The sequence below is a fragment of the Acanthopagrus latus genome, chromosome 8 (genome assembly GCF_904848185.1).
Source record: "Acanthopagrus latus isolate v.2019 chromosome 8, fAcaLat1.1, whole genome shotgun sequence".
Lineage (NCBI taxonomy): Eukaryota > Metazoa > Chordata > Actinopteri > Spariformes > Sparidae > Acanthopagrus > Acanthopagrus latus.
In genome coordinates this window covers 19,127,764-19,139,053 of record NC_051046.1, presented here as the reverse complement: position 1 = coordinate 19,139,053, position 11,290 = coordinate 19,127,764, and the positions used below count along the sequence as shown (strand labels likewise).

General features: G+C 38.1%; 1 protein-coding gene across 2 annotated transcripts; it reads left to right on the top strand.

Annotated features, from left to right (window-relative positions):
* Nucleotides 1-4,168: 4,168 nt before the first annotated feature.
* rnf141 (ring finger protein 141) lies at nt 4,169-11,074 on the top strand. Of its 2 annotated transcripts, none has more exons than XM_037108221.1 (6): nt 4,169-4,322; nt 5,298-5,495; nt 7,099-7,207; nt 7,672-7,853; nt 8,493-8,600; nt 8,694-11,074. In XM_037108221.1, exons 2-6 carry the CDS (start codon nt 5,359-5,361, stop codon nt 8,842-8,844), a joined length of 687 nt encoding a protein of 228 aa, XP_036964116.1. In that variant the 5' UTR covers nt 4,169-4,322; nt 5,298-5,358; the 3' UTR covers nt 8,845-11,074. The 2 variants fall into 2 exon arrangements, with proteins under 2 accessions (XP_036964116.1, XP_036964117.1); XM_037108222.1 differs by having other exon boundaries at nt 4,218-4,330.
* Nucleotides 11,075-11,290: the final 216 nt, after the last annotated feature.

The window sequence follows — 11,290 nt, the reverse complement described above, 5'->3', positions numbered from 1 at the left end:
CTGTTGAAACTCAACTATTATCTTGTTTTCTTTTGTCAGAGCACGTAAGGGCCAATTTTTACAGAGTCCATGCTTCAAAATGTTCTTCTGTTTCTTAGTTCAGACAATATGTTTAAAGCCTGGTCACACATGTCTAAAACAGCTGCCTTGAAATAATACTTGATTGGTGACCCAGTCGCCAAAATGAATGTTAGCTTTTAGTTAGTGCGTTTGTGCAAAATAAGTTAAAATGAGTTCAAACCAAACATCTCTTTATGCTGTGATACTACATTTATTTTGGTTGAAATTTCTATTTCTCCCCCACCACAGTGCTGTGCTTATATCCAGCGGTGTGACTCAAACTGCAGTGGGCTGTTTGGCAGCCTCGTCGGTTCTTGTTTGATCATCTTCACCTCCCGATGTGAGAGTCAGCTAAAAAGCTTTATGTGAACGTGATGAGCCACGAATACCACAAATGTCACCCTGTACGTATCTGTAGTTTGAAGAAACATTAACTGCTAACATTGTATCCTGGCCGCTGGGCTAGTGATTAGTCAATCAAAGGTTGACTAATCAATCAAAATTAGTTGCAAACTCAGTCATTTTTCAAGCAACAATGTAAAACATTTACTGGTTCGAGCTTCTTAAATGTGAAGATTTCTGACGTTTTAAACATCATGCTATTAACTGATTAATTGTAAGAGTAATTGTCAGATTAATCTATAATGAAAACTATAATTACTGCCTTGCGAACCAATCAGGCTATGAATAATGACCATAAAAGCAGAACATTATGATGTCACAGTGAGGTTGCCCTTTGACCCTTTGGATATGAAATGTCATCACTTCATCATTTTATCCTGTTCGACATTTGTGTTAAAATTCATCGCAATTATCATATGAATTGTTGCGCAATGGCCAAAAATGTTTTGTGAGGGCACAGTGACTGTGACCTTTGACCTTTGAACACCAATATCTAATCAGATCATCCTTCAGCTGAAGCGGAGGCTTGTCCCAAATTTGAAGAAATAAAATAATTGCTAGTTGCAGCCCTACTGCCCCCAAAATGTTGTAAAATAGAATAACAAACTGAGAAGAAACAGTAATTCAGTCTCATTATCAGGGTGACAATTACAGGAAGTTATTCAAACAGAATCAATCCAATCAACAGTTGCCTTTCGTGGACTGAGTGTGAAAGTGAATGACGATGGGTTCAGTGCTGCACCAAAGAGCTGTTTCCTGCATTTCAAGTCGAATAAGATCTGAAATGAATAATGAAAGGAAAAAAGTTTTAAGGCTTCATTAGATGTTTGATGTGATATTCTGTCAGGAGTTGTGAGTAGTTGAGGTACAGCTATGAGAAGAACGAGCCTGAGGACCTGATGATTATATAAAAGTGTGAGAATATGCAAAAAGGAATCCTTTAATGTACTTTGATAATCATGAATTTCTTAAATCAAGTGAAAGAAAATAAGGTTTGTAAGGTAACTTGTTTAACTATCAAATGCAACAATCAACTGGTCTTATTTCTTGATTCCTGAAAGAGTGTACACAAAAAGTTTTGCAATAAAATGTGAAGGGAACACATGGAGTTTGCAGCTCGGCCCGTCATCATGCAGCAGAATATATGTATGCAATTAAGAGTTAAGTTGTTTATATGCAGAATTATCACAAACCATCCATTTCTCTGAATTTAGCTTCTTGTTGACTCTGTTTGGTGTCCTCTGCTGCCATCTCCTGGTATGTCACAAAGAAATAACAAAAAGAGACTGCTAATCAGCTTTCTCCGTTTTAAAGTGTGACAATCCCTCAATCAGTAAAACGAATGTAACTGTTCGCTCTGCTGTTTAGGAGAAGCTGCAACACTGTTTGCTGTAAAGCTCCAAAATTGTCTATCTGACAACAAAACTTCACCAAACTTTCCATTGACATAGAATTAAGAAGATAATGTCTGAATTTTAATTTTTTTGGATGAACTCCTCCTTTAAGAGATGACATTTACTGTACTTCAGTAGCTATCTGGCGTTTGAGCCAAGTCAGTTTAATTAATACAGTTTAAAATCACAAATTTGCATCGAGGGGTTGAATGAACAGCCTGTTAGACCCTTCATCGGGAAACGAAGCCTATGACAAAAATAAAAAAAAAGGGAAGAAACTTGATAAAGTGCAACAGAGGATAGAGTCTTCTTCTCCGATGAACAGATGCACCGCAGATGTGTATGCAGAGTAAACAGAAACAACGAGAAACAAATCAACAATATTTTGTCAGTATTTACAATACAAAAAGGAATATGAATCTGTGGAAGATCGTGTCCTTCTCCTCTGGTCTCGGAGAGTTACAGGTGTGGTTTGTGCAGCAGTCTCTTCTCTGTGTGAGTCCCCTTCAGGTGTTTTGGTTGCCAGTTTCAGACAGATGGTCTGGCTGCAGTTCCAGCCAACCCAAAATGAGTTTTTGGGTGAAAAACAGACTTCCTGCCAGACAACTAAGTTCACCCAACTTCTCTAACTCTGTTACAGTGACATTTCATTTGGATGCATCAGACGTTAATCTGGTTTTTATCCTCATATCAACACCCTGAGCCTTATTTTTGCTGGCCATTTTCTTGGATTTTTCTTCACATTTCAGAGTTTCTTTCTCTTTCACTCCTCCTCAGACTTACTGTATATTTTATCCTCCTTATTTTTGTCCCCAGGCGGCCTGTTCTGCTCTCCTTGCCCTCCAGTCGTATCCAATTTCTCACCTGCTATTTCTCTCCTCATTATAATCTTTACCTTCTCCTGTTTTTGCTTGTTTTTTTTACCACCTGCAGCCCCCTCAATGCCCTGCAGCCATATGTAATCTGAATCAGTCTCCCATTATCTTCCACTAGCAAAAGATCGTAAACTTAATGCCAACCAACCATCACAAAACCATCATATTTGAGAGACAATCATTTTTGCTCTTATTGTTATATGGTAAAGGCACTGGCCTAAATAGTAACTACTAATATAATTCTGTTAATGGTTCACAGACCGGATGACTGGATGATTGAATGCACCTAAAAAGACAAATTCCATCAGTTTGTATTTTAATGACTAAAGTCATAGTAACAGAGTACCAAACTATTGTAATCACATGCTGAGATGAACTTGCAGTTTGACTGGTTGATTGTCATAACAATGAAACAGACTGTACTCAACTTTCAGTGCTCATATAAAGAGAAATTATATTTTACTTGGCAAATGTAATCTAATGATAAATGAAAATATAAGTTATATCCATCCTATAATGTTCAGGATTTAGGATTGAGACCTTTGATAGCAAAAATAATGTAACCTATGACATTTAGGAACAGAAACAAAAGAGTGCCAGTGAGAATACAAAATACAGCTCCAGGAAGTGACAAAATACAACAAGTTTAAAAATATTTCAAGTTTTAAAATATGATGAATAAAAAAGTGACTTAGATAAAACAAACAAAACAAAACAAAAAACTTTGACGTTGTACTCGGTTGGTACAGTTCTGGTTCTTCAGACAGTCTTGGCCTATTTTAATGGTATAATTTGTACAAAACATGTCCATAAATTTCACTTATGTGAAAAAAATAAACCTAATACAGTAATAATCAAATATCCTCTATTACTCATAAACTTGGGGAGTAACTGAACACATGTAACCGGATTATGTAAGTAACTGTATTCCAGAAAATGCCATTAGAAGACAAAAAAAAGTATTACAATTTCGAAACAACAAATGTTATATTACATGTGCACACATGACAACACTTCACAAGTCTCACACTTCACTCTGGTCTTTAGTGAAACCAAATACACAAATGTGTTATTGAGATTATATAAAAGTCATCTTATTGATATTCCTTTTTTCTGGTCTTTTTTGTTTGTGATCGAGATAGATTGTCATACTTGGAATACATAACTAACTGCCTTTTAACAGGTAATTAGTGACTGTAGCAGAATGTGTTTTTGAAGTAAAGCTTCCAACCCTGCTTATTCGTTGGAAGATCTAAGCAATCAAGTCTTGTACGCTGTAACTGAAATCACCAAATATTTATATAAATATAAACATTTAAATCCTTACAACATTTCTGCAAATTCCCCCACACTAGGGAGAGTGACTTTTTAATCTTAAGCTTCCTTTATTACTGATTCATAAAAAACACATAGTCTGCAACAGGAGATATACAATAAGTAATATGGAAAACAAACAACACGGGAAAAAAAGGATCGTTTGCGACTTTGACGTCATCAACCGGCGACCGTGATGTGTCAATACAAACAACTGTCCAGGGAAGCTTGTGCTGAAGTTTGGACCCCAACTCCTGCCTCCGAATTTGAGTGACCTGTAAGAAAGTACGCTTCCTTCTCTCACGCCACAGTAGAGGATCACATTTATCTGTGTTGTGTTTTGAACGGTTTCGTCTTTCTCAATCGTGGCCAGTTGAATGGGAATGTGAAGAAATGCTGCTTCTCGTTAGCAAACTGCTGTCAAGAAGTGACGCTGTTGCTAAGATTAGCGAATCGTGCTTGAATTGAGGTTCATTGGTGATTTAGACCTAAAATGATTGTATCTTGGACGAACCACCTTTGTGTTTTCAAAACAGGAACAGTGCTGCCATTTGTATATTTGTGACGCTGACAGATAAAATATCTAGCATCCGCACTGTTAGCATCAGTTATTACATAACGCTAATTTAGCTAATTCTGTTGAGGAGCCGTCCTGTGTGTACGTTAAGATTTTGGTGCTTAACTGCGTTTTTTCTTTTTGAGGTATGATGCCTCATCGCTGTAGAAATAAATGGTCAGCTGCAACAGGAAGCATTAGTTTAGTCAGCATTAGCAAATGTGACCGGATGTGTGTTTTTAGACGATAGATAATTTTCACTTTCGCTTGGTTATCTCAGTTGACATGATCTGTGCACCTTTGTCCGAGGATGGCTGTAAGAGGTTTTACAAGGACCCTAGGGCTCCATTTGGGACTTGACTTTGGGTTTTACAGTGGTATTTTAGCCCAGTGGTTCAAAGTGTCTCAAGGTGTGGACTACAGCATGAAGAGGAATCATTTTTCAATTATTGATTAATATTTACAAGAAAGACCTGGCCAAGGTAGCAGCTGCACAAAATCAGAACATAATTAGATACAACATATGAAACACGATATATAAAAAAGCTATTCAAACACAGTAGCCTCTAGAAAAACAACATGCCTCCCTCACTACATTCTTATTGATGCTCTGAGATTCATCAATGTGTCTGAGATAAACTGTCATATAAACAAAAACATTTTTTAAAGAGAGACTTTTGTTTATTTCCCCACCAGGCTCTGCAGAACTGAATGAGCCTTCTGCCACTGCTGTTTTGTAAGTGCTGCTGCTGTCAGGATGGGCCAGCAGCTCTCAGGTCAGGCGGTGGTGAACCATCTGCCTGAGAAGCTGGTGAAACACGCCGGACTGGTACGCGACAGCGGCTACCTTACCTACGAAGAGTTCCTTGCAAGAGTAGCTGAACTTAACGATGTGTAAGTCAAAGTCTGTTCATGACACATACTGTAGTTCAAGAACAATAAACTCTCCATCAATAGATTCTCATTTGTGCAAACATGCCGCTGGTTTTCCAGTTGCTTTAATGTTGTGTGGGGGCAATAGAATGAACACGTTTGCCCTGGAACTAAACAGATTGAACCAACTGGCTCTGAGGAATGTTCACTCAGGTTACTTAACAAAGAACTCTTGAATGTGATGGATGCACTGATTTACTAGCCGACATTCGACTTTTTGACTGCTATCAGCCAATTGACAAGATGACAGTCAGTGAAAGCCGTGGCTGATGCTTATCTGTTGTGTTGCATCATATATTTGCTGCCCCATTTGTGAGCTACCGGTTGACCAGGACTAGAAACGGCCGGTTTTCAGCACGACTGGCCATGATCAGCTGGTCAGTATTAGATATCCGATTCTGTGCCAGCCATATATACACACATGCCACATGAGGATAAGGATCCATTGTCCGCACCAAAGCAGCAAACTTTTTATTCTGCTCACATTTCAATCGTAGTGCTTGACAGACAGACATTCTTCTTTTTTTTTTTCACCTTTCACTATAAGAGCCATTGATATACCAGTATACATTGTAAATGCTTGTAAGAGGCAGCTAAAGCTCATAGAGACATTTCAGCAGCAGGTCAGTAAAATAGCTTACATACATAGATTAATATTAATTTGATTACTTATTACATAGTTAATGTTTTATTACAAACATACAGTAGGGGTTTCCATTAAAAAAAGCTCATAAATATGTTTGTGTATGCTGTTAATTTTTGTTCTTATACAGAAAGAAAATCGGAATCAACAGGTCAGGCTTTTAAAATATCTGAAATCTGAGTTGGCCTAGAATATTCCAATCAGTGCATCTCCAGCTATGAGCCAAATTGTTATTTTAAGCATTGGTAGCGGCCCAGGATTTCACAATCTCTGCATCCCTTCTGAATGTTATGTATTTTTAACTTATTCCAGTGTAGACTTCTAATTGAGACCTCTGCACAGCTAGCAGTACTCAGTACTATTTCCACCATGTAAGATTTGGCCCATTTCACTCCCCAGGCATTAGGCCGAGCCTCTGCCAATTTAATTCTAGCTTATTAGCTCTCAGAGACTGTAACTGAGAAGCAGGATAACATGGTTAAAGTATTCCTAGTTGTGACAAAAGAAAGTCAGAATAACATCATGAAATGTGAAATGAAACAGTGCGAGTCCAGAAGCCTTATCTGTCTACAAATGAAGCTGTCATTTGAATTTGAAGTTGAGCAATAATTTATGCAGCTCAATGTAAGTGGTTATGCACTGTATGTTAACATTTCCTATTATCCAATGTCAAATCAATGCAGCTATTAGATCGTATATCACAGCAAAGTATCCTGATTAATAAACAGCACCTAAAATGCAGAGTGCGCACTAAAAACAACAAACAGCAGTTTTGATCTTCATTGGACATAGATACTTTGTGTGTGTTTGCATGTGTATCCATATTCCTATGCTGTACTGTATACTGCTTTAGCACACAGTAGTAAAAACGATGCAGAATGCTTAACTGAGTCTGTTTCTTTTCTGCTGGATCCCTCTCAGTACGGCCAAGCTAGCTGCTGGGCAGCAGAAGCACCTGCTGTTTGAGGTGCAGCCAGGATCCGACGCCTCAGCTTTGTGGAAGGTGGCTGTCAGGATCCTCTGTACCAAGGTGAGACCAACTTTTGCACACTCATCACATGCCAAGAAGAGCATCTGCCCACAGCTTTAATTTGGTGTGAGAGTGACAGAAAGATAAATGCAGATGGAGAAAATGAGCCTGTATCTCGTGTTTATGTGCAAAGGGAAAATGTGGAAAGGGATATTATGGGGTAAATTTGGTTCTCTTTATCATAGTTACATTAGTTTATCCCTTTGGAGATCTAACTGGATGTAGACTGTTGGTATAAAGTATGTCACTGGGCACCTATTTCCCCTTTCCCTCTGCTGTTTGTGTGCACTGTTTTGAAAATCTCCATTGCTACATGAAAATCACCCAATTTAAAGATTCAGCCACCTGCGCTGAAAAATACTCACTTTTTAAACAACTATTTTCAAACTATGTAGGATTGTGACTGAATGTCACACAAATGACCATACCAGTCAGGTCACGTGGTTGCCTTCGCTTCCTCCCAGATCAACAAAGAGAACGGCATGGTGGAAGCATCACGTATCATGAACCTGTACCAGTTCATCCAGCTGTACCGTGACATCACCAGCCAGGCTGCTGGGGTTCTCGCTGCAGAGGGCGCCACCGAGGGCCCATCAGCCCCGCTCCCCTCCACTGACTCCTGCCAGGCCAGCATGTGGATGGGCAGGTAGGTGAACGTGCAGTGGTCCCTCAAACAAAGAACCCACAACTACGGAAGTTAACTTCAGGAAGAATTTCAGTTGGAAAGTCACAGTTTAATTGACATATATTGTACAACATAAAAGACCCTTTGTGTGCCTTGTGTTTCACACGACTGTACTTGTAAGGCAAAATCATTCCACAACTCCATATAAATGATGATAATGTCACTCTTTGTCTTCTGCAGTCTTGACAATGAAACACATTTTCCATTACAAATCTGGATGATAATATGTATGTCACTGTCACTGCTTGTTTCATTCCCGCTCACCACCTGTGTCTGTACTCGAAAATAAGTTACTGAAAATCTCACAGGCTGTGTAACTGATGGATTTTGCATCTTATTTTGCTGTGGAATGACTTTTTATCCCCCTGCATGTATTCCCATCCATTAAAGGAACTGAGGGGACTATTTTAAAATGTTCATGCATTTATATGACCAAATGATATTTTTCTCATGCAGATTTTATTACAAGCGATCAAGACTCTTTTGACATCAGGCATTTCAATCAATACACATTTTTTCTTTTTTTCTTTTAAATCTGTGCTTTTTTCCTTAGGAAAATAAGTAAAACCTTATCTGTTCTTTGTTTGTGTGTCTGTGCAGAGTGAAGCAGCTGACGGACGAGGAGGAGTGTTGTATCTGCATGGACGGAAAGTCTGACCTCATTCTGCCCTGTGCACACAGCTTCTGTCAGAAATGCATTGATAAATGGTGAGGTGATAGCTCAAGCATGAATAATCCAGTAATTCTTTTGTCACAGAAAAGTGATTGACGATTATCGCACACTCCCTTCTGTTTCTGCAGGAGTGGGCAGAGCCGAAACTGTCCGATATGCCGCCTGCAGGTGACTGCTGCCAATGAATCGTGGGTACTGTCTGACATCCCCACAGAGGACGACATAGCTGGCTACATCCTCAACTTGGCTGACGAGGCGGGCCACCCACACAGGCCTTAACACGCTGCACACTGAGCCAATTAGACGACAAGGGAAATCGACCCGTACCAAGTAGACTTCACATGTTGCAACACAAAATGTCACTTTCACTGAGAAGGAGATTTTTTCTTTATTCCTACAAAGCTCACACTGCAGAAGAAACCAGCAGGGTGTCCTGCTCCTTAGGGTTTTAGTGATGGGGAGGAAAAAAGAAGCCTTGTTTCTGTCATGTCCCAAAAAATTCCCAGGATGCTCTTTGTAACCCAAGTGTTGTAAATGTGGTGCTTTATGGGAACTGTGTGTGATTATACCCTCAGTATATGTATTATGTTCTAACTAATTATAATGTATTGATTTAACACACAGAATAACCAGAAGTACAGTCATTTTCAGGCCAGTTTATCAACATGGGAGAAGAGGATCTAAGTTGAAGTTGCCTTTCATATTAATATGACTGGGACTGAGCAGAGACAGACAAGGTGAGCTGAGGTCAACAATCATATCCAGAGAGGGTTGTTGAATATATCTCATATATTCATAAACATTCGCATTAAAATGAAGCTCGATATTTGGGGATTTTAGATTATTTGCTTTCTGGGGCAGAGTTATATAAAAAGATCGATACTACTTCTACATCTGTTTGTGAACTCTTCAGATGACAGCCACCATCTGGTTATCTTAATTTAGCACAAAGAACCAGAACAGGGGAGAAACGGCTTGTTGTCATGCCAGCACCTTTTAAAGCTCACATATTAATGTTATGTGTTTATTTGTATGTATTGGTTCTGCTATGGTCCAAACAAATGAGACATAACATGTCAATCCGTGAGCTCTAGAGGTAGACAGTTGCAGGCTAGCCGATTCCCTCTGCTTCCACTGTAAGCTTGGGTCCCAAAATGTCGACTTCTGCTTTAAGTGCACCAAGTTTCTGGTCAAACTTCAAAAGCAAATTTATTTTCCACATCTAAGGCTGTTTTGTAGACTGTGCAATGTAACCCTGCATGTTAATATCTCACATGACATGCCTTATAAGCTGTGTTATGTGAACCTATGTAAGTACTGATGTTCTGATGAAGCTCAGAACCTGACATAGAGGCTGATCGTCTTTTGGGTGTAGAGGCAGGACTAAATAGTTTTATATGATTTTAACGACATGGCTTCACGCGGTGTCTTCTTCACTGTTGGAAGTAACCACTATTGTAATCTATGCTGTTCTCATCTTTTTACTTATAGATATTTTTTTAATTTACCATAATTTTATGAGGTTATTTCAATCTGATTGCTGTGTAAGTACTGTAGTTTACACTCCAAAAATAGCCGGTCTTGTCTTTGCTTTGTTTTATTTTGTCATGCCTATTACTACAAATAACTGAGTTATTGAGATAGGCAGCTTTTCAGTTACAAATTAACTCTTGTAGATTCAAAGTTGAATTTAAAACACTTTAGTTTATTTAGTTTCTTTTAATTAATAATTTCTGGTCAAGTTTCCAGATCACATGAATCACAGGCAGCACTTTAAGTTAAAGATGATGTTGTTGTGATTTATGAGGTCCGGATCCTTGCTGAAGTATTTCAGAAAATGTGAAAATGCATTGGTTTTCATTTTCAGTAGACTGTTAAATCTCTATTTTACTGAAATCTATTGCATTATTTGAGGTTTCAAAGATATGGAATGCTTATATAGCATTTTTTGTGGCTTTAAGCAAGTTGATCAGTTTTGTGTTGGATCACAGAATAATTTAACTGCTTTTTTCTGAATTTGTGACAATAACTTCACAGTTATGTAAGCCTTCTCCTGAATAGACATTTGATTTATATTCAGTTTATATAGCATAAACATGTGAATTTTTAAGTTGACCAAAGGTAATTTTTGGTTTTTGATGCTGAAGAATTGCACTTTGAAACTTCACTGTAGCTTTCTTGGTGTTTGTCCACAACCACTTCTGTGGTGGAACATATTATTTGAGGCTGCAATCCACTGGCTGCAGCAGTAGGAAACTGTCATCGCTAACTTTGAACTAAAGATTAAATTCTGAATTCAAAATGTATATATTATATTTAATATGTAAAGAATGAGGAAATTGTTCAATTTGGTTCCGAGGCCACTTCTCATGGTATATTACTATAAAAGCATCTGATCCTACATATGCACATTGTAAGTTAATGTACTGAATGGAAGGAGGTGTACTAAAAGATAATTTACCCTTAATGTATTATCCTTAATAAAGAGATACTCACTTTTTGCACTTTATGTCTTTGTTTTATGTTGGATTGATCTGTCTCTCACATTTTATTTTCATACATCATTTGAGCCCAGTACTGTATTACTGCATTTCAGTACCTTCATACTGACTTGACCTCTCTCTGAATATTATGATTAAAATATCTAACTAAAAAATAAAATGAAATATAGCACACCTGGGTTGATTCCTAATATGTAATTCCATTTAATATTTTGAAATGTCTT

Coding starts and splice junctions, on each gene's coding strand:
- rnf141 (XM_037108221.1), top strand. CDS start 5,359: ATGGGCCAGCAGCTCTCAGGTCAGGCGGTGGTGAACCATCTGCCTGAG. Junction 7,854..8,492: donor GCCAGCATGTGGATGGGCAG/GTAGGTGAACGT, acceptor GTGTCTGTGCAG/AGTGAAGCAGCTGACGGACG. Junction 8,601..8,693: donor CAGAAATGCATTGATAAATG/GTGAGGTGATAG, acceptor CTGTTTCTGCAG/GAGTGGGCAGAGCCGAAACT.